At 50.9% G+C, this 21,326-nt stretch overlaps 1 protein-coding gene across 3 annotated transcripts in view; it reads left to right on the plus strand.

Moving 5' to 3' along the window:
* RASSF5 (Ras association domain family member 5) overlaps nucleotides 1-21,326 on the plus strand; it is a 72,517-nt gene extending 51,191 nt beyond the window's left edge. For 2 of the 3 annotated variants that reach the window (XM_081225886.1, XM_081225887.1), the window contains 4 exons: nucleotides 15,287-15,397; nucleotides 16,420-16,717; nucleotides 17,210-17,325; nucleotides 18,911-21,326. In XM_081225886.1, coding sequence (XP_081082012.1) covers nucleotides 15,287-15,397; nucleotides 16,420-16,717; nucleotides 17,210-17,325; nucleotides 18,911-19,063 — 678 coding nt within the window. In that variant the 3' untranslated portion in view covers nucleotides 19,064-21,326. Of the gene's footprint in view, nucleotides 1-15,286; nucleotides 15,398-16,419; nucleotides 16,718-17,209; nucleotides 17,326-17,615; nucleotides 17,776-18,910 lie in introns of all 3 variants that reach the window. The other variant, XM_081225885.1, reaches the window with a different exon arrangement.

The following is a 21,326-nucleotide window of genomic DNA, read 5'->3' on the forward strand; positions in this document are numbered from 1 at the left end:
TTTATTCCTGTCTTACCCCTCTGTTCTTCATGACATTTTTTTTCTTAAATTCCATATATATGTGTCAGCATACAGTATTTGTCTTTCTCTTTCTGACTTACTTCACTCTGTATGACAGACTCTAGGTCCATCCACCTCATTACAAATAGCTCAATTTTGTTTCTTTTTATGGCTGAGTAATATTCCATTGTATATATATATGCCACATCTTCTTTATCCATTCATCCAATGATGGACACTTAGGTTGTTTCCATCTCCGGGCTATTGTAAATAGGGCTGCTATGAACATTTTGGTACATGACTCTTTTTGAGTGTACGTGACTCTTTTTGAGTCTAAAATTTAATATGTCCAGAACCAACTCGTAGCTCTGCCCATGACTGATTTCTCTCCCTGTCTCTACCCCACCCTCCTAGTCCCCCCTTTGAAACCTCAGGGGTCTCCCCGCTCATCCCTTCCATCCAGTCTGTCACTGTGGCTTCTGCCTCCACAGTGTCGCAGATGTTGGTCTCTCCCTTCTGTTCCCCGCCCTGCCCTATGTTGGGGGCTTGTCACCTCACCCCTAGATGCTCCAGGAGGTCACCCAACCAGTTTCCATCCTGTTTCTTCTCCTTCTGTATCCCCTGCATTCGATGGCATATCGGTCTGGCGTCCTGAAGCCTTTGGAGCCCCCCATTTGCTTCCAGAGCAAAGCCCACACTTCGTTCCTGCTCGTTATGTAGCATCCAGAACCCCGCAGAGCCTGGGCTCAATCAAAATGTCGTGTCTTTAAGTTTCTTATAGCACTGAGCACTGGGGCGGTGGGAGATACAGAGAGGGATAAAATGCAGTCCCCACACTTAAAGACCTATGGCCCCAGCCCCATTGTGTAACAGACCCTAGTTGCTCCCCTTTCCCACCCATGAAGTGTCTGGATGGCGGCCCCTGAGCAAAGGGTCATCCAGGGGGAAGACACGCTGCATCTGCCCTGCAGCCATGTGACTTTCATCAGGACATGGCAGCAGCTCCCAGAATCAGAGAGCCTGGGGCATAGCTTCGGAGGGGGCTGGGGACAGGCTGGCAGTGACAGAGCTGCAGCAGCCACTGGGAGGGTTGGAGGAGATTAACTTAACCTCTGAAAAGCAGAGACTCCTGGAGCTGGAGGAGACTGTCGGGGGTCTTTGCAGCCATTCCCCTGTTTCCGAGCCGGCCTGCATATAACTGATACAGGCAGGGAGGGAAGCTGTGCTCATTACCACCATCCTCCTCCAACCCATTCATCAGTCCTCCCTTGTCCACGGCGCTAGACAATGTGACTCCAGCTGGTTGGATCCCTGCTGTGTATGAGGCTACAATTCTAGGCCAAATCAGGGAGGGCGGCAACAGAGTGTTTCCGCCTAACAGACCACGCTGGCAGAATTTCTATTGCTGTCAAGCCGAAAGGTTGGCATGTTCCATGAGGTAGTATGTGAGAGGGGCTTAGCCAAGGGCGAGGCCCCCATCCCACGCTCACCCGACCCCAAAACACATGCTCTTCCCACCACACACATGGCATCTCGGGTGAGAGTCAAGTTCCGAAAGGCTCCAGAGAAGCTCAGGTCTCCCAGCTCTAATCTGGTGACCTGCCCCAGGAAGCTGTTTTTCTCATTCAGCCAATTTCCTGATGCTAAAATCCAGGCCGTTTTTCCCTGTTCTGGTCTTGGGAAACCTGGTCGCCATACTCTGCCACCAGCACCTCATCAGCCTCCAGTCCGTGAGCCCCCCTGTATCCTTCTCATCTCCTGGCTCTCCCCCAGAGTGAGGAGTGGTGTTGGGCTGTCCCCCGCGCCGTGATGCAGGCGTCAAGGGGAGCTGGGGCCACAGGGCACCAGCCTTGCGGCGGAGAGTATGAGAGGCAGGGCCCTCCGTGGGCCTGAACACGTGGAGAGGCAGTACGCAGGCATAAGCTCCCGAGTCACACATGGCTGGGAAAGTGTGGGTTAGCGGGAGCTGGTGGGTCCAGGGTATGTAGAGAGCATTTCCAGTTGCAACTTGATGCTCCCTTCCTTCTGCTCCCAAAACACTGGTGTATCCTTCTCCCCTATCCCTCATTTTGATGGGCTGTACTTTTCTGGAAGAGGAACCAGGTCTTGTTCATCAGCGTGTCCCCAGCATATGGTAGGCACTTAATGCGTGTTTGATAAAGGAGGAGGGGGCTTGGAGGTTCTTCCTCAAAAAGTTTCTTTTCCTAAGAGGCAGCGGGGGCTCCCGGAGGCCACGCACAGCACTTTAGGAAAAGTATGTGAAAACGGATCTCAGGACTGTGAGAAAGGGAAGCTTGCTAAGATTCTGGATGAGGAATCAATGGATTTTTCCAGTGACTCTGAAAAGAAAAGTCTCACTGAGTGAGCAGAAACTGCAAGGACAACTTTCCAAACATGGAGTGGCCCCCTCCACCCCATCTGTGATTGCTCAGCTGTTTGCCTTGGAGGATGAGGGCAGGCAGGGCTGGGTCACTAAGCAACCAGGCCCTGGCACCTGCTGGCTAGTGTTGGTGTGGTCCTTCCTCAAGTGGGGCCTCCCTGGGGGGCTGAGGCAGAGGGGTCCATGTGGGGAGGCGGGAGAGCCCGCTATGATGGATTTCTCCTGTCTGCCTTTCAGCCATGGGAATGGCAGGTTGAGGGGGGAGGAATCAGTACACTTCTCATTTGTTTTACTTTCCCAGTTTAACTGTAAGCAAGTGAAGATCCCAGTTTGGTGACCCCAGTAGTTTGAGCATTCTCAGACAGCCCAGGTAGAGTGGGCGGGGGCCCCAGGCCCTCAAGTGGGCCCAACACTGGGCCTAGCAACCCAAGCCCTCAACCTTCACTCTGGGTGACCTCAGGAAGCATGCTCACTGCTCTCGGCCTCACTTTCTCCTTCTGTAAAATGGGGAGACTTCCCCCTCCAGTGGAGAATAATTGCTAAAGAGGGCCCAGCATCTGGCTGTGAGAATGGGTGGAGAACTCCTGGGCTTGGGATTATAAAGGCTGTTTCGAGGAATGCAGATGGGTGTTGAATTGTGACGTGAGGTGGGGTTCTTGATTGCGGTGCGTGGAGGTATAAGGTTCTGTTCACACAACAGAGAAAGGGCAGGAGCTAGAGGTCTGCTGGGAAATGGTTAGAATGTAAAATAGTAATAGTCAGTTCCTGGACCTTGATGTGTGCCAGGCACTGTTCTAAGTGTATAGACTCATTTAATCCTCACATCATCTACAGTTGCCACATGAACAACGCGGGTTTGAACTGCATGGGCCGCTTATATTTGGATGTTTTTCAATAGTAAATACTACTATTGTAGTACACGGTCTGTGGTTAGTTGAATTCGCGGATGCAGGATACCGAAGGCCCACTGTACGTTATATGCAGATTAGCCCTAGCATTGTTTAAGGGTCAACTGTGTGTATGGTCTCCATTTAACCGTGAGGAAACTGAGGCACTGAAGGGGTTCAAGGGTCACACAGTAGTAAGGGGCAGCTCCAGAACTTGGGCCCAAGTAATCTAATGCCAGAGCTCCCAGCCCCTAAGCTCTGCTACCTCTCCTGTAGCTCTTTCCAGAATTACCCAACTAACCGAAGCCCCAGCAGTGAGGCCAGGAGATGCTCACAGATGCAGCCCCATGTCAGCAGCATTCGTCTTGGAGCCACTGAGGACAGCGCACTTTACCAGGCCATTTAGGAGACAGGAAACCAGATGTCCCTGCCCCTGAGCCTTTAGGATACAATGAGAAGACACACACGTGGAAAGACTGTGAGCTACTCAATGACCAACTAAGACATGTTTCAGTATCACAGAGTAATCCCGGAGCACCAGCGTGGGCTGGGTTAGCAGGGCAGGCAGGCAGCGCAGGGACAAGAGGGCGTGTGTGGGCCAGTGGCGAGGCTCCAGCACCCAGCACCAGCCCAGCCAGCAAAGCTAAAGGCACAGGCGGGGCTTCCAGTTAGAGGGGAGCTGAGAAGGAGCCACTCCCCGCAGCAGGGCAGTGCCACTGGTGTCCTAGCTGCCCCTCCCCTCTGAGCGAGCGTGGCAGTGCAGGGGTGCGAGGAGCTGGCACTGTCCCCCACGCACCCGCTCACCACCTTACCAGAACCAGGTGAATCTAAGAACCTGGTTACATGGCCCCCAGGTTCCCCTGCCCTTGGGATCTTCTTTTTTTATTGTAAGAAAATATATATAATGTAAAATGTACCATTTTAACCATTTCTATGTGTATAGTTCTGTGGCATTAAGCACTTTCACATTTTTGTACCACCATCACCACCATCCTCTCCAGAACTTTTGCATCTTCTGAACTCAGCACCCATTAGACAATAACTCCCCACTCCCTCCTTCCCACAGCCCCTGGCAACCACGATTCTACTTTGTCTACTTTGATTCTACTTTTTGTCTCTTTGAATTTGATTACTCTAGGAACCACATATGAGTGGAATCATAAAGTATTTGTCTTTTTGTGACTGACTTATTTCATTTAGCGTAATGTCTCCAAGGTTCCTCCATGCTGTAGCATGTGTCAGAATTTCCTTCCTTTTTATGAATGAGTAATATTCCATTGTATGTATGTACCACATTTTGTTTATCCAGTCATCCATCAATAGGTTGCTTCCATGTCTTGGCTATTGTGAACAATGTTGCTATGAACATGAGTGAACAAATCTCTGTTCAAGTCCAACTTCCCCCTCTTTTGGGTATATATCCAGAAGTGGAATTGCTGGATCATATTGTAATTTCATGTTTAATCTTTTGAGGATTCGCCATACCATTTTTTTTATAGCGGTTTCACCATTTTCCATTCCCACCAGCAATGCACACAGTTGTTATTTTCTGTGTTTTTGATAATAGCCACCCTAACAGGTGTGAGATGGCATCTCACCATGGTTTTGATGTGCATTTCCCTAATGACTAGTGATTTCAAACAGTTTTTCATGTGCTTATTGACCATTTGTATATCTTCTTTGGAGAAATGTCTATTCAAGTCCTTTGTCCATTTTTAATGGGGCTGTTTGTTTTTTTATTGTGGAGTTATAGGGGCTCTTTATATTGATATATTCTGGATCTTGATCCCTTGTCAGACATATGATTTGCAATGGAATCCTCTTTAAATTGATTCTAAAAGAGCCAAGTCTAGCGTTTGAAGAGACTGGAGTCTAGGATGAGTTATTGGAACCCACTCACTCACCCTGCCCACCATCATCCCTAATTCACTCCACAGTGCTCTGGTCCTGGGTTCTTTGGGAATACAGAGATGGAAAAGGTACAACTCCTGGTGTTGGGATGCTCATGGTCTAGTCAGGGAGACAGGCTGAGGCACAACTCATACTACTATATAGAGGATGAAACCAGTGCTGGAATAATATTGGGGCGTAAGCTCATGCTGTCGAAGAGCCCATTAATTCTAGATAGAAGCGATGGATTAAGGAAAGTATCCCCAAAAGATATGTCAGTTCCAGGGTACAAATTCTCTCGGATGAGGAGGAGGACCTCTCAGACTGAATGATCAAGCTAAGATGTCAGGGAGACTGAAAGGAGACAGGGACCTAGAAGGAAATCCAGTGAGGAAAACTAACCTGAAAAAAGACCTTCTCATGCCCTAGAAACTCTTGAGGGCACAAGAGAATGCCCCAAGGTAAAATTCCTGTTGCCACTGCAATAGAACGGTTGTCACCCTATTCTCCTTGGATTCACACTTTAGACCTTTGAGCTAAAAAAGGGGGGCTTCGTAACGGTCCAGGGGAGGGGAGAACAGAAATGGAAGGGATTCGCCACATCTACCCTCCGAAACAGTCAGAGTGCAGGAGTCTCCCCTGATTTCTAGTTACTGTCTTAGAAGTAGATAGGTGCCATGGAGCAGGAATCCTATAGGACCCTTATACAGTTCTGGGACCTTTCATTTCCACAGATTCGTTTTTGGGTTTTGTGTGTGTGTGCGTGTGTGCGTCTTATTGCTTCTTTGTGTTTTATTCAGTTCATTAAGCAAATGTTTAATGGCCCTTCCTGTGTGCCAGGCACTGTCCTGGGAACTGCGTCAGTGAACAAGGCTGTCTCTGCCCTTGGGAAGCTTCTGTTCTATGCTCAAGCTGCAGGGATGTGTGCTGATCTTGAGAGACAGCCAGAGCACCTGTGTCCAGGCCACAGCCATGCTGGGGGTGGGGTGGGGGGAGGGACTGTCAAGAAAACCTCCAGGGTAGAGCACAAGGATGCAGTTTTACAGAGGAAAGAGGAACAAGCTGTGCCCTGGGGCCTGCAGTAGACAGAAAAAGTGAGGGCGGGTGTCCGTCTAGGACTGAGAGGGGATACCTGCGGCTACTAGAGTAACCACATGTGCTGGTTTGCCCAGGACTTTCTGATTTGGGCACTGAAAGTCCTGCATCCTGAGAAAACTCAGTCCCAAGCAACCTGGGACAGCTAGTCACCCTACCTGGGACTCAAAGCTGAAGGCACTGCCTACTTATCCATGGGACACACAGTTGGCATGTAGTGCCAGGGGCCCACAGCACTTCAGGGGCCCACAAAAATGTTTTAATTTCTTTTAAAATCAGGAGAAAAAAATGAACTTTTAGGTTGAAGAAAGTACTTTAATATATGACATTTATATATTTGTTTTTATACCAATCATAAAATATAATTTCCAAGACTTTTTTATGGAGAAAGGGGCCCACAGCCCTGAAGATGAAAGTGCATGAACAAGAGTCATAATGTGGCCCAGGCTGAAAGGCCTGTCAGGGGCCAAGGTTAAGGCAAGAGGACTCCCGCATGGGGTCAATACCCACCAGTCAAACTTCCCTTTGCCCTGCCAGATGAATGACTACTGATGCTGCTGGTGGTTACCATGGCGTTTACTGAGTGTTTACTGTATACTTACATTGTGCTAAGCACTTCCAGATGTGCAGTCTCATTCCGTCTCTGCAGTAAATGTATAAAGAAGGCCTTCTTATCTGCGTTTCGCAGGCAAAGCATCCCGAGTCTCAGTGAGACTGACTTGACCACGTTCACAGACCACCAAGGGTAGGGCCAGCAAAGGCCAACCTATGGCTGGATGTGCAGGCAGCGTGGCCTAGTGGGTAATAACATGCCTCCATCATAGAATTATTTCAAGGATTAAATGAGATTGTGACTGCTAAACCCTGCGCATGCCTGGCTGTTGAGATTTTTATCATGATAATGAGGCTCTATAGGGCCTGAACTTAAGTGCGAAGCTCCAGGGCCACAAGGCTCTCCCAGCCTCCTGCGTGGGGCTCCTGCCACCCCAGGTGACGTGCTCCTGCCAGTAGACAGAGGTGGCCAAGTGAAAGGGTGAGGGATGCCATGCCCAGGTTCCAGGACATGCTGGCAGCCCAGAGAATCCACAGACATGACGCCCACACACGCAGAGCTGGGCTGGGCTGCCTGGGAAGCCGCCGAGGCTGGTCCCGGGTTGTCCCGTGCTTGTCCCGGTGTCCACCGTATGTGTGTCTCTGTCTTCCCTCCTCAGATAACCTGTGAGCTCCAAGGACAGGGACCACACCCCATGGGTTTCATGCCCCAAGGTGCCTTTCACAGTCCCCAACCCATGGGCAATTCAGTCAGTTACTGTTGACTGTCTGCATTGACGACGCTCCATATTTTTGTCTTTAGGGACTTCAGTCTCTTTCTAGTTTTCATAGCTCCTCTACATCCCCCCAGAGCAGCTCAAATTCCACATGGTTCTGCTTGTATGGTTGGCTCCATCCTTCCTTCCTTCCTCTGCTGGGAATAACCTATCAGGGAACACAGTTAAGGAATTTGATTCTTTTATTTCGGGACATTGGACAGCTTCATAGAGGGACTTGTGGGAATCAACAGCTTCACTGCCCTGGGTGGGGCTGGGGGAAGCCATTCCAGAACACGGCCAGTCGGGACTCGGAGGGGGCCCTGTACTGAAGCCCCATGGGGCTTCCTCTTTCCCATCTGGTTGAGGCCATCACAAAGAGGCCAATGAACCCTGAATGTGTCTGAGCTTCGAGCAGGGTGTGCCCAGCCCAGACAGACGGGTGCCTGCCCCTTTCCTTCAGAGGGTCCTACTAAGGATGGGCCAAACAGAGACAGCAGGTGTTTGGGTCAGGCCAGCTGCTGGGCAGAAGGCATCTGCAGGTGGTCATTCTCCTGCAGCCAATGCCTGAGGCTCTCCTCCCAGACAGAGGCCTGGAGATGCTTCCCACCCAAGGGGCAAAAGAATTGCTGCTGACAGATTTGCTAAGAGCTAAGAAAGAGGAAATGTGGCAAAGGCTCATGGTGACTGGCTTCCGGGGTAGTTTTTGTTTTGTTTTCTTGAACTGTGTGAGTTCAGAAGGTGTGGACCTACTTGAGCTTGGCCAACGTGGCGTCTGGCGGACGAGTAGAGAAAGCCAGTGGTGAGTAAGGAGCAAAGTCAAGTCGAAGAGAAGCGTCAGGCACGTTCTGTAGACCGGCTGTCACTGCTGCAGTGCAGACCTGCTGAGCTCCCAGCTCTCCTCCCAGAGGCCCCCATCCCCACACCCAGTTCTCTGAAACAGAAGAGGAAGCAGTGATGAAAGAAATCACCCTATCCTATCTTCTGTGTAAAATCTTAGAGCTGCAGGGGGCCTTAGAATTCTGCTGGTCTCGATTAGTGATTTCACAGGTGAGGAAACTGAGGCCCCAGGAGTGAAAGTGACTCACCAGAGGTCACAGGTCATTGGATGGTCTTGCGTTCATTCTCACCAAGGAATTGCAAAGAGCTGAGCCATGGGACGGGTTTCCAGCCAAAGCCCACAGCCCCACGCAGCCCACACCTTCTCAGCATCTGCTTCTTGGGGTGCAGGTTGGTATGAGGTGCTCCTGGACCTGACTGCTGTCCACGCTGGGTTCTGGGCTGAGTATCACCTAGGCTGGTCCACTCTCTCCCTGCCACCCAAGCAACAGGTATTTTTCTGACACGTCCTTGGAGGTCAGCCCAGTTCTCCGCTGAGCCCTGCAGAGGGTGCCAAAGAAGAATAATCATCAGATATCCTGTCTGACTCCCCCCAGGGAGCATCTAAGTGGGGAGATGGGATTGACACAGGTGAAACAATAATTAAACAGTAAAAGACAGCATATAATCAGATGCTAAAGGTAGCCATACAGGCTGTGAAGGCACCTCCGTAGTTCCTGGCAGTGGTGGAGGTAACATTAGCAGGCAGCTGCGGAGGTCCATGGCACGTGGGAATTTGCAGCTTTGCTGTGACAGGAATCTGAGGGTTTGAGGCCACGGGGCTGGTGTTTGGAAATGAGTCCCTGAGCTGGTGAGTGAGCTTAGCTGCCCACCTGCATCCTTCCTCAGGCAGCTTGCTGCCTCCGAATTAGAGAAGGGAGGAGAGAAAGCAGAACTCCAGTGAAGCTTTTGTCTACTTGTGAAAAGTGTCCATTAAGTGAGAGTGAAGTTACCAAAGGCCCATCCACTGGTGGTGGGAGGAAAAACACAGGAAACACCTGATTCTTGATACAAGTATGATATCAGGAGAAAGGCGGGGACCAGTACAAACCTGTATACTGTATACCTTTCTCCATTTGGGAATTAAGATGTCAGGAACCTAAAAGATTAGGAGAGCAGAAAATGAGGAGATTGCTGTGGGCCAGAGAAATTGTCTCAGGAAACTACACAGAGAAGATGGAACGAGGGGAGATGGGGGCTATGTATTCTAGGCAGAGAAACTGCACAAATGACAGTGTAGAGCAGAGGTGGGCAAACTACTGTTCGTGGGCCAGAGTCCACAAATAAAGTTTTATTGAAACACAACCACACTCATCCTATGGTCGCCCTCTGCTAGAGGGGCAGAGGTGAGTAGCAACAGAGACTGGATAGCCTACGAAGCCTAAGATATTTGCTCCCTGGCCCTTTACAGAAAAAGTTTGCCAAGCACTAGTGTAGAGAAAAGAATGAACAAACCCTATGACATGTGAACCAATCCAGAGGAACTGCTCCAGGAAAGTGAGAAATGAAATTGGCTAACAGAGATAGGACTTCATATGCCTGGAGTGATAGTTACAGTACATGCCTTTCGGATGGGTTCAATCATTTCCAAAATACCCATTATTTCATTTGGTTTTACCTTCGCATCAATCCTATGAGGCAATAAAGGACTTTTATACATGAGGAAACTGAGGCTTAAAAACATGATCCAACTCTCTCGATCACTTTTTTAGTAATGGGAGTCAGAACCTGAACACCCCGCAGGTATTGCCTGAGCCTCTACCATGTGCCAAGCTGGAACTGAGCTCTGGCACTCCGTCGTGGAGCAGACAGGTGCTTCTCTCGCAGAACTCAGTCCAAATGTCAATCCAAGACTTACTGCACTATAATTCCTAGCAGAAAGCAAGATCATTTTTCTCCCCCTGTAGGCAATGGGGAACCACTGAAGGTTCTTGAGCAAGCATATATATTATCTGCTTCATGCTCAGGGGCACTGGGCGTGGAGAAGAGATAGAAGTGTGGTGTAAGTCACTAAGGAGCTGCAGTCTAGTTAGGAAGAAAAACCAAGATGGATGGTCTACTTGGAGGTTAATATAAGTAGATGGATATTTAAGTGCAGGATAGTATAGTGTTAGCTTTGGATGTAGGTTAGCTCTAACCTTGCTGGGGCTCCATTTCCTCATCTGTGAAATGGGCACAATAATAGTACCTTCCTCATAAACTTGTGGTGAGGATGAAAGGAGCTAATACACGCTAAGTGAGTAGAACAGTGCCTGGCACATAGTTAGCCTGTTAATAACAGTCAAGGATCATCATCATCATCAGACAGGGCTGAGGTAGTCAGAGAGGCCTTGACAGGTGAAAGATTTCAGATAGACAGACCGCAGTAAGATGATGAAAGCTGTGTGCAGGAGGAAGAGGCTGATAAGTTTAAAAAGAGGAAAAGTGAAATTTCTTTTTTTTTTAAATATGTATTTATTTATTTATTTGGCTGCGTCAAGTCTTAGTTGTGGCACGTGGGATCTTCATTGCTGTGTGTGAGATCTTCGTTTCGTCATGTGGGATCTTTTAGTTGCGGCATGTGGGATCTAGTTCCCCAACCGGGGATCGAACCTGGGCCCCCCTGCATTGGGAGCACAGAGTCTTAACCACTAGACCACCAGGGAAGTCTCAAAGGGAAAGTGAAATTTCTGACAAAAGTGAGGTTTGCGTGATTTAGGTCCAGAAAAAAATGGGCCCGAACGTATCTGATGGCTCCAGCACATTCTCCTCAGCCCACTCCTGACCCTGGGGGTCCCACTCATCACTGGGGCTTTCATGGGCTGCCTTGAGCTCAGCTGTGGAGACCAAAAGCCACAGGCTTCACTCAGAGTCTCTTCTTTGTTGGGTCACTTCCCAATAACCGAAATTAAGACTTTACATATGTCATTGATTCGGATGCGGAATCAGCCAGTGTTTGGATTTTTTCTTAAAGTAAAATTCAGCTCCGGGTAAATCTGCTCTGAGATAGGCCGCAGACCACAAGAGGATGGTCCTCTTTGTTTTGGTGTAATAATATTTTAATCGAAAAGTCTGAGGATCACTGTCACAAGGGCCATCTCTGCTCTGACCCCTAGTGCCCAACCCTCTTCACTTGGCTGCATCCCAATAACCCTGAGAGTTAGAGAGGACACAGACCTTTCCATGGCTTAGGACCTGTGAACACAAATCTGCTTTTCACCAGTGCCCTGGATGTGCTGGCTGCATTGGGAACAGCTCAACCCTCTGCCACCAATGCCAGGGGCTTAATCAGAGCAGATGCATCCCATGCCAGATGCACTGAGATGTATAAGCCTCCTAGGAGAGACACCTCACAGGGCAATGCCTGTTATCCTTAAAATCACAACAGAGTGAGCTCCCCATTCTGTCTCCATCTTGGGCCACCCCAGGAGACAGAACTCTGTCTGGTTTCTAGCTTTGTACCCATAGATGGAGACAAATCTTTCACTCTGAGAACTTGAGAATCTGGCAGGTGGATAGAAAGGGGGTCTTTGACTTATCCTCTGAAGATGGCCATATTATTGATCTGTTCACACCCTGGATACGGCCTTCTCGGTAAACCTTTGGGGCAGTGCATATCTGTGAGTGCAAAAGTGTTAAGTCTGCAGCTGGATGGGGACCCTTGAGGTCTGAAATTGCTTGGGAGGGGTCTATACCAGTTCTTCTCCAACATTGCTGCACATTAGAATCACCGGGGAGGTTTTTTAAAATCCCTCTGCCCAGGCGGCACCCCAAACCAATTAAATCAGATCTCCAGGATGGAGCCCAGGTGTTGTGTTTCTAAAGATCCCCCAGAGGAGTCCACATGCAGCCAGGTTTAAGAAGCACTGGTCGAGGTTTTCTACCATCTCTAGGATGGGAAAGAGTGGACTCCCGTAGCTATGGCTGGCTGGCTGGCTGGCCTGCTTTGGGAGGTGATTCATTCAGTCCATGGTCAGATCTTGTCGCCAGATCTGGTGTGGGCAGCAGCCAGGGGTGCTGTAATCCCAGGGTGGGAGATTCAATGTGCTGGCCAGACAAGGCTCCTGGTACTCCCAGACGGGATGGAGATCAGGATGGCTGTTTTCTGCGTGAGTCCTGCAAAGGGTGCCCACGGCCACTTGCGTCACTTCCCCAGGTTTGTGGTGGGAAGGGGGAAATAGATGGGTTATCTGCTGAAGGAAAAGAGAACAGGAAGAAAAAACCTTAGGTTAAGGCAGCTCTGACTCTTACTGTATTCAAAAACAGGCTGGAATACTGGCCTTTGAAAGCCATGATGCAGCTGCCTTTTCTTACCAGGAAATGGCTATAGCTCATTTGGAAACTATGAGAGATCTTCCAGGAGCTTCTAGAGCTTCTAACTCTTTTTTGTAGATAAGTATGAGAAAGCTGTTAACTCCTAAGCAGCAACAGCCTGCATGTTTCAGAGACGGACAGAATGGAGTGTATGTAATGGTAACGGGATACTGGTCTTTCTGACTGGAAGCTCCCAGAGGGCAGCAGGCACGTCGGGTCCCATAGAGATGTGCCCAGTGGGGTGGGTGCTGGGGGCGGGGTCTCCAGGAACTAAGGGGGGAGGGACGAGGAATGAGAAGCTCCACTGTGATGGTCCCTGGGTTAATAAGTCGACAGCGAAAGAAGACACTCTGTGTGGCTCACACCACTTGCTTCTCAGCTCAAGAAGATGGGAGATGCCCTGGGGAGTACTTGCCCTTGGGTGGTCCTCAGTGGAATCAGGGTTCTGTTCCAGAGACCTGAGTGACCACATAGGAAAAGGATGGGCCCTTCATCCTGGCACCTGCCTCCTCCTGCCAGAGGCTAGAAGTCCCTCCTTGACATCTTTACAGGTGACACGGTGGCCCCAGGTCCTGAGGCTTCTGGGGGCCCACTGAACGTTTCACAGGTCATGTAATTTATAGGTCTTGGTGTAGCAGCTGCTCATCCCAGCCCCGTTGCATGGAATTTCAGTGATCGCTATGAGAGTGGCTGAAGCGGCCATCCTAGGGTGACCACATGGAATTGAGAAGAGCACGGGTTCCAGACTCTGATGGACTCGGTTCCAGGCCCAACGCAGATGCTTACTAGCGGTGGGACCACAAGCACGTTTCTTAACCCTTCTGAGCCTCTGTCTGTAATCTGTAAAACAGGAATAACCTACATAGTATGTAAGGTATGTGAGGGTACAGTGCTGTTCTGATCGAGACCCTCAAGGAAGAGTACAGAGGGGAGCAGACAGGCCAACGGAAGATGCTGTGATGGAAAAAGGATGTCAGCTCGTTTCCATGCTGAGGGGTGGGTGTGGGAGGCCACGCCCGCTCCCCTCGGCAGCCACAGAGCTTGACATCTTATCGGCTCTGTGGGATTGGAAAGTGGGAGGGGGAAGTGAAGGCATCCTGCTGAGTGTGACTTGTCTCCCATGGGCGGGCTGGAGGGAGGAGGCTGGACAGCTCTGCCATAGGAACCTGACATGTTCAGCTGGGTGGTGCTGTGATGGCAGCATGGCTGTGAAATTCCCCAACCAAACCAGACACCCACAGGGCAGTGCTGGGTGATGTCAGCCTGGAGAACACGGTTGCCCCACCCCTCTGGACCTCAGTTTCCTCATTTGCCAAAGGACAATCCTGACCCACCCTGGGTCCACTAGATTTCTAAGACCAGGCAACTTCTAGGCAGGTTTTGACTGACCTATTTATTCCCCCAAACTGTGGCTCCTGTACCCCCGGCCACACAGGACAGCGTGAAGACAAAGCAGGGAAGGTGGGTGGCAATGGACTTGAGAGAAACCCAGGGAACTGACAGACGGACAGGTTTGCTTAGACCCCAGAATTCTCCCCTGAATTCTGTCCACAGTGTGAACATCGACCTGCATCTCCTTGGCTTCCTTCTTCCTAGAGGGGGTGCGGGGAGGGGGGGTGGCAGTCAGAAGAATAAATTGTGATGTCATGGGAAGAACACAGCAGAACAGACTGGCATCCCTTTTAGTTCTGCAGAGGCTGACTGCAGGGCTTTAGGCACGTTCCTAAACTCCTCTGAGTCTCCGTCATGTCACCCATGAAATGTGGGTAATAAACTCTCATCTTGCAGTTTGGGTTCTGAGGATTAACTGAGATAATGCAAGTCAGAGAGGAGGTGCTGAGTAAACGCTGGCTCTCCCTGTGCCCCAGCAGAGATTTATCCGCCCAATTATCACGGAAGGCTACAGCCCCCTGCCCCCACTAGTTCATGCATTCATTTGATAAATATGTATGTGTGTGTGAGTGTGTGTATATATATATATATATATATATATATTCTTATTATGTGCAAAGTGCTGTGGCCAGTGACATGGGGCCTGGACTGATGTCCGTGTGCCCTTGGTCCTCTCAATCTGGGAGAATTGCTGTCATTCCCATCAGCATATGCTGGGATCACGTGTATGTTCCTGTCTCTCCAGCTCTATTGCTACTTCCTTGAGGAGACGACCATGGCTTGCATTTCTTTGCATCTCCCATAGCATCTAAATGGACACCCTCCATAAGCAAAACAGCTCTGCTGATTCACCAGATTCATACCCAGTGCCTGTGTGCCGGGCCTTTTCACCTTGGTCTTGCAACAAGCCTGAAGGGTGGGTATTGCCCCCATTTCACAGGTGTGGAGACTGGGGCCGAGAGAGATTGAAGTCACTTCCCCGGGGTAGCTGGCTGCGCAGGGATTTGACCTTTGATTTTTCTCAGCCTGAGTCCATCCCATTCACTGAGTGAGGCTGGTACTCACTTATTCTCGGTTGGAGAGGCCTTTGGGAGGACGAGGTCATTCCCTTCCTCATCCTGAGAGCCATTGTACATCCACCCTCACATCTGTGTCTGTTCCAGAATGACTGTAAACCCGCAGAGGAGCCGTGGTGCCCGCCCACGCTGCAGGAGATCAAGCAGAAGATCGACAGCTACAACACCCGGGAAAAGAACTGCCTGGGCATGAAGCTGGTGAGGGGGCCTGCCCCGCACTGTCCGCCCCCTTCCTCTCTCCCCCTCCCAGCTCCATAGCCCCTGCCGGTGTGGCTCCCTTGCTCTCCCTCTGCATTCTGGGGGATACCCTCCCCTTTCTTTGGGCTCCTGGAGGCCTCCAGGCTTGTGTGAAGCTGAGAGCCTGGGTTATCAGGGGTCTTCGTGTGTTTTAGGGAAATAAAATGGGCTTTAGAATAAGATCCACATCTAGTCTCTGGCTCTTCCTGTTTTTAACTTGTGGCTTTGGGAAACCTTAACCTCTCTGAGCTTCAGTGTAAAAGAGAGATATTAGTTCCCATTTGTCAAAGCGCTTGTGGGAATTAAATGATACACAAGTGACTAAGGGCCCAGGAGGCCCTGGGCAAGGGGAGCTCGCAGCAACTCCTCCTCCCCTTCTTGGTCATTACAGCCTGTGTCTGGGGAAGCTTCCTTAGACTGTGAAGAGCTCAGAGAGAGGAGGGCACCAACTTTGTGCCAGGTTCGGAAAGGCCATCTTCAGTGGGGAGGGGAGGAGACAGTAGAAGAACCCTGCCCCCTGCTGGTGGCTGGCGGCAACTGGCTCTTTGGGGCTTCAGCCAGGTGGGGCGCTAGAAGACCCAGTCGCGGATAGGCCTGGGTTTAAGTCTCGCAGACTGCCGGGTTTTGGAAAGAGATGCAGGAGAAAACCCAGTGCACTGGTTCTCCGAGGACCTTATTACAGAGCCTTCCTGCTCCTCCTTGGTTTGGAGGGGCAAACTAGGGAGGCCACTCCAGACCCTGCCTCTTGGCCTGGGGACCCACCAAAGGCGATCGGCATCTGCCTCGTGACAGGGGATTTGGGGCAGGCAGCCTGAGCCTGTCGGGGGTGGGGTGGGGTGTTTGACTGGGATGGCACTGCTATTAGGAAAGGCCTCTGCAGCCCACCGGATCTGGGGCCACGGCCCAGAGTGGCAGATAGGATCAAACCACACAGACCCTCCCGGACCCCACATGACTTCCCCCCCCGCCCCCAACCCCGACAGAGTGAAGACGGCACCTACACGGGTTTCATCAAAGTGCATTTGAGACTTCGGAGGCCGGTGATGGTGCCTGCTGGGATCCGGCCCCCGTCCATCTATGACGCCATCAAGGAAGTGGACCTGGCCGCCACCACGGACAAGCGGACATCCTTCTACCTGCCGCTGGATGCCATCAAGCAGCTGCACATCAGCAGCACCACCACGGTCAGTGAGGTCATCCAGGGGCTGCTCAAGAAGTTCATGGTCGTGGACAATCCCCAGAAGTTTGCACTTTTTAAGCGGATACACAAGGACGGGCAAGGTATGAGAAAGCTGGCTCCCACCCAGAAACTACCTTTCCCAAGTCTGTCTGTGCTCCCCAACACACTGGAGTGGGAGGATTGGGCTTCTCGTGGCACCTCCGTCCAGCCATCCACGTGGCATTAGGTCTGTGGAAGGGCCACACGCACATTCTGCCCGCTCACTGTGCTCCTCCCTCCACGTGTGACGACTTCAGGAAAACCACACCCTGGGCTCTCACTTCCTAATCTGTGGAATGGGACAGAACCCGCCCACCACTCCTACTAATCTTTTAGGGGATGACGTGAATGGAAACATGCTTCACACTCTAGCAGACACTGAAGATAAAGGTTGTTACCCTATTTATTCTTGTCAGGTTCATTTCGTTAGGTTGAAAGGATGGCCACTTCCATTTAGAAACACCAGCCTCTGCATTTCCAATCGGTCCCACCCATCCTGAGCCCCTGCCCTTCTTTTCCAAGATGAGCGCCCAGCCCCCTCTCTTGGTTTGCAGTGCTCTTCCAGAAACTCTCCGTTGCTGACTGCCCCCTCTACCTGCGCTTACTCGCTGGGCCTGACACGGACGTGCTCAGCTTCGTGCTAAAGGAGAACGAAACTGGAGAGGTGGAGGTAGGTCTGGGACCCTTTGTTTGGTGCACAAACCCAGCCTGCGGGGCACGCTGGGCGGGTGCGGGTGGGCGTTATCCTCACCACCCAGCACAGCAGGAAAATGTCTCAAGGCAGTTGAGCTGGGGTGAGTGCGGCTGAGATTCAGCATTTAAGCCAGGATTGTAAACGCCCTGGGGGAGCAAGTCAGGGCCTGTCTCTGGCAAGGCCTGTGGAAAGACAGGATTTCATGCGCTTTATTTCTGAAAACTCAGGGTGGAGGGGCGCTGAGAAACTCCCTGTGTTCCACCCAGGTTCTTTTGCTCCAGGATGGCCTGAGGCCCATCAAGCTCCATCCCTGGGCTCCACTGGGCATGGGTATTTTTGAGTCATTTGTCTCTCCCTGGTTCTTCAAAGCGGACCTCGATCCCCCAAGGGAAGCTCACCGGAGTCCAGGCTGTGGTGTGAAGTGAGGTGAAACCAAGCTGGTGGCCCCCGCGGCCTGGGCTGCGTGGCGGGTGGGGTCACAGAGGAGTGACCGAGAGCAGGGTGCCTCTCACAGAGTTTGTCACACTGTATTCAGTGGAGGCCTGGGGTTCGGGGAAAGCAGTCTTGGGAGCCACTGTGGAAATCTGGGGGGTCCAGGCAAGCGGGGCCCTGTCCTTTCCCGGCCTCCACCAGGCAGCTCTGCTTCCCATCTGCTTTATATAGTGGAAGGTTTCGTTTGGAAAAAGTATTCCGCAGAAGCTGTTTGAACACTGCTGGCCCGTGGCAAGCTCACAGGTCTGGGGGTTTAGAGGCCTGGCTTCTAGTTCTAGTTTTGCTGCTATAAGCTTTGTGATTGTGGTGCTTGTGTCTGTGACTGTGGTTCCCTCTGTGGACTTCAGTTTTTTTCATTTATCCAATGTGGGGATTAAACCAGATAAACCTTAATGTTCCTTTGCGCTCAAAAAGCTTAGGAGTCGAAACCCCTGGCCCCATGGGGGCCTCAGTTCCTGGGTCAGCCTGAGAGAAGTCAGACTTGCCTTCTTTCCTGAGAGGCCAGGTCCCCCAGGCCCACCAGGCTCTGCAGAGCTGTGCAAGTGACTCATCTCATCATCTGCTCTGCCAGCCAAGGGAGGCAGATACCCTAATTCCACGGCAGATGAGAAAACGGGCTGAGAAGGTGGACTTAGGCGCTCAAGGCCACACAGTGGAGCCAGGCTGACACCCAGTCTCCTGAGTCCAAGCCCAGCTCTCCTCCAGATGCCACTTGAGGGTCCGCATGTTGGGAGCCTGTTGCTGATCACCCCAAAGCAGACAGCTAGGTCCCAGGCAGCTCCAGCATCACTGTTAAGATCTCAGCGGCTATAGAGAAATTTAAGATTGTTGATCCTCTGAATAAAAATATGGCTCGTGGACTAGTAACTCTTGGCCACGAGATGCCAGGATTTGAAATTCTGTTGCTGGTGCGGCATGGAAACCCCAAGCTTTATCCATCACATCTGCCTATTCGGTAGCAAACCATGTGCAAACTGTGTGAAGAGTGGGGACAGCAGGGGCCCTCGCATCAGGCGACCACTAACCTGTCTCCTATTGTTTCTCCCCTGATCTCCCTCTCGCCTCACAGTGGGATGCCTTCTCCATCCCTGAGCTCCAGAACTTCCTAACAATCCTGGAAAAAGAGGAGCAGGACAAAATCCAACAAGTGCAGAAGAAGTATGACAAGTTTAGGCAGAAACTGGAGGAGGCCTTAAGAGAATCCCAGGGCAAACCTGCCTAGCTGGTCCTGCTTCCTCCTCTCCCGATGCCCACGGATTAATTTTTATTATTAGTTATTATTTTGCCACAGACACTTTTTCTCAGGACACCTCTGTTGGGTGCATCTGTGCCCGCCCAGCAGTTCCAGACGTGGCACAAAACCTCTGATGGCCATGTGTGTGCGTGGAGTTGGGGCCTGCCCACCGTCACACTGTGTGCCCTCTGCACACTGCCCAGGAGCAGCGCTCGCTCGTGTGAAAGATCCGCCACGTCCTCTCCCCATCGGCAAGCCTTTCACAAACCAAATAGTTGCCTCTCTCCACACTAGCCGGCAAAGGAGAGAAAAAAGATGTTAGAGATATATGTTCTTTCTCTGCCTTTTATTCTTTTTCAATTTCTTTCTTATTTGCCATCCACGGTTCCCTTATTTATGAGTCCAAAAATTGTAGCATATTCCTTTAGCAGGTCTGAGCTGAGCCCCTGAAAGCACGACAGTGCTCATAAAAGGACCGTCCCCCACTTTCCCCAGGTGCCTGTTGTTCATGCTTAAGGGAAAGTCATAAAGCCACTGGCTCAGGTCAGGAGCACCGAAGCTGAGATTGCCTGAGAAATTTCCAGAGAAGCTGCAGCCGGCCCTGGCCCTGATGGCCCAAAAGTCTGTGCACATGTAAACCCAAAGGCATATATATCTGTGCATGTGTGGTCTTCAGCCATATCTTTGTCAACAACTCTGTTTTTGACTTACAGTTTTGAATTTAATGTTGCCATCATCCTCATGTGTTTCCACCAAAGGGAAACCAGCCATTTACCATTTTTAAAGTCTCCTGCTGAGTACAGAAATCAGGCAGTCAAAGCCAAAACGTGTTGCAGATAAATGTGTCGAAGCTGTCTTCAGCCTTCCCCAGGCTAGAGAGCAGAGGAGGCCTGGCGGTCTTGGTTTCCCTTTGGCCTCCAGCACTGCCTCTCTCCTCCCACTGGGACGCTGGGATCTCCAGGTACCGCCAGAGGAGCTGCCTTGAGTACAGAGGGGGGAACCTCCAACTCAGCCAACTTGGAGACCTTTATGTTCGAAGAATGGCCAGCCGTGGGGCTGGCCTCCTGCTGACCTCAGTGCCTTTTTGTTTTCAAAGAGGGACAGGAGCAGGGGCATTTGCTTGAGGCTCTGCTGCTGGCTTGCTCCTGCCAGGAAGTGGACCACGGCAGTGTGGGAGACAAGGCCAGGAGAATCTTCCCTCCAAGTATGGGATGAGGGTCGCAGATCTCCTTCCCATCTAAGGTCTTGGGCTCTGACTTCCAAGAAGTGAGGTCAAACTGCCCGGACGGAGCAGATCAGAGTCCCAGCTCTGCATGTGTACTGGCTCCTTGCTTAGGTTCAAACTTAAAACTAGCCAAACAATTCAAGCCAGTAGCCAGGACTACAGAGACACTTCTGCACAGAGGGAGAAGGACTCTGGGCTTGCAAAGCGGGGCCAGTTTTCCAGTGCAGCCTCTGAGAGACCATTTCTTCGTCAGCCTCTGAGAGACCATTTCTTCATCGTCCTCTGCCTTTCCAAGTCCCTGTTGGGTTGGTTTGAGCCCACGCTTCTTTGTGTAGCCTCAGAAGTTCCCTCCCTCCCTGACCCTTGCTGAGTCCACATGCCCCTGATCACAGAAGGAATGCAGACCCCTCATCATGCAAACTACTTAGTCTTCAGAGCTGCAAAAACAGGACAGGTTAAGCAGCTCAAAAAAGATTTTTTACATCATAAAAACCCTAGTTATCTGCCATTGCCTGCTCAGCCTTATCACGTCCCCCGCTTAAAAAAATCCCTCTCCCTGCTGTATATCGACAGGGGTGGGTGCAGAGTCCTCCTTTCTTCAAGCTGCATGTCTGTAACATGAATAGAAGGCATGGCTCCTGTGCAACCGCTGTGAATGCTGCTGAGACCCTCCCTCTGATGGGGTGGCTATTTTATTTTTGAGAAGGAAACGAAGTCATGTACATATATACATAAAGGCATATAGCTATATATAAAGAGAGAGTGGTGTTTATGAAATAAGGAAACTATAGGAAAATTCACTTTCTCTAAAGCACAGTTAGACCAGGACCCAGGCTGAGGCCCTACCTCCGAAACAGTAGTGTGTAGGGAGCGTCCCTTCCCTCCCAGGGTGGGCATGACTGCTGGAGTGCCTTCTACTGTTGTGTTGCCCAGTGCGCAAAGTGTTTGTTTTGGGGACGTTTTCTTTTTAAATGTCTTTCTTATATGGGTTTTACAGAAAGTAATAAAAGCTGGTTGCAAAAATCA

Source organism: Mesoplodon bidens (assembly GCF_964165515.1).
Source record: "Mesoplodon bidens genome assembly, chromosome: 2".
Taxonomy (NCBI): Eukaryota; Metazoa; Chordata; class Mammalia; order Artiodactyla; family Ziphiidae; genus Mesoplodon; species Mesoplodon bidens.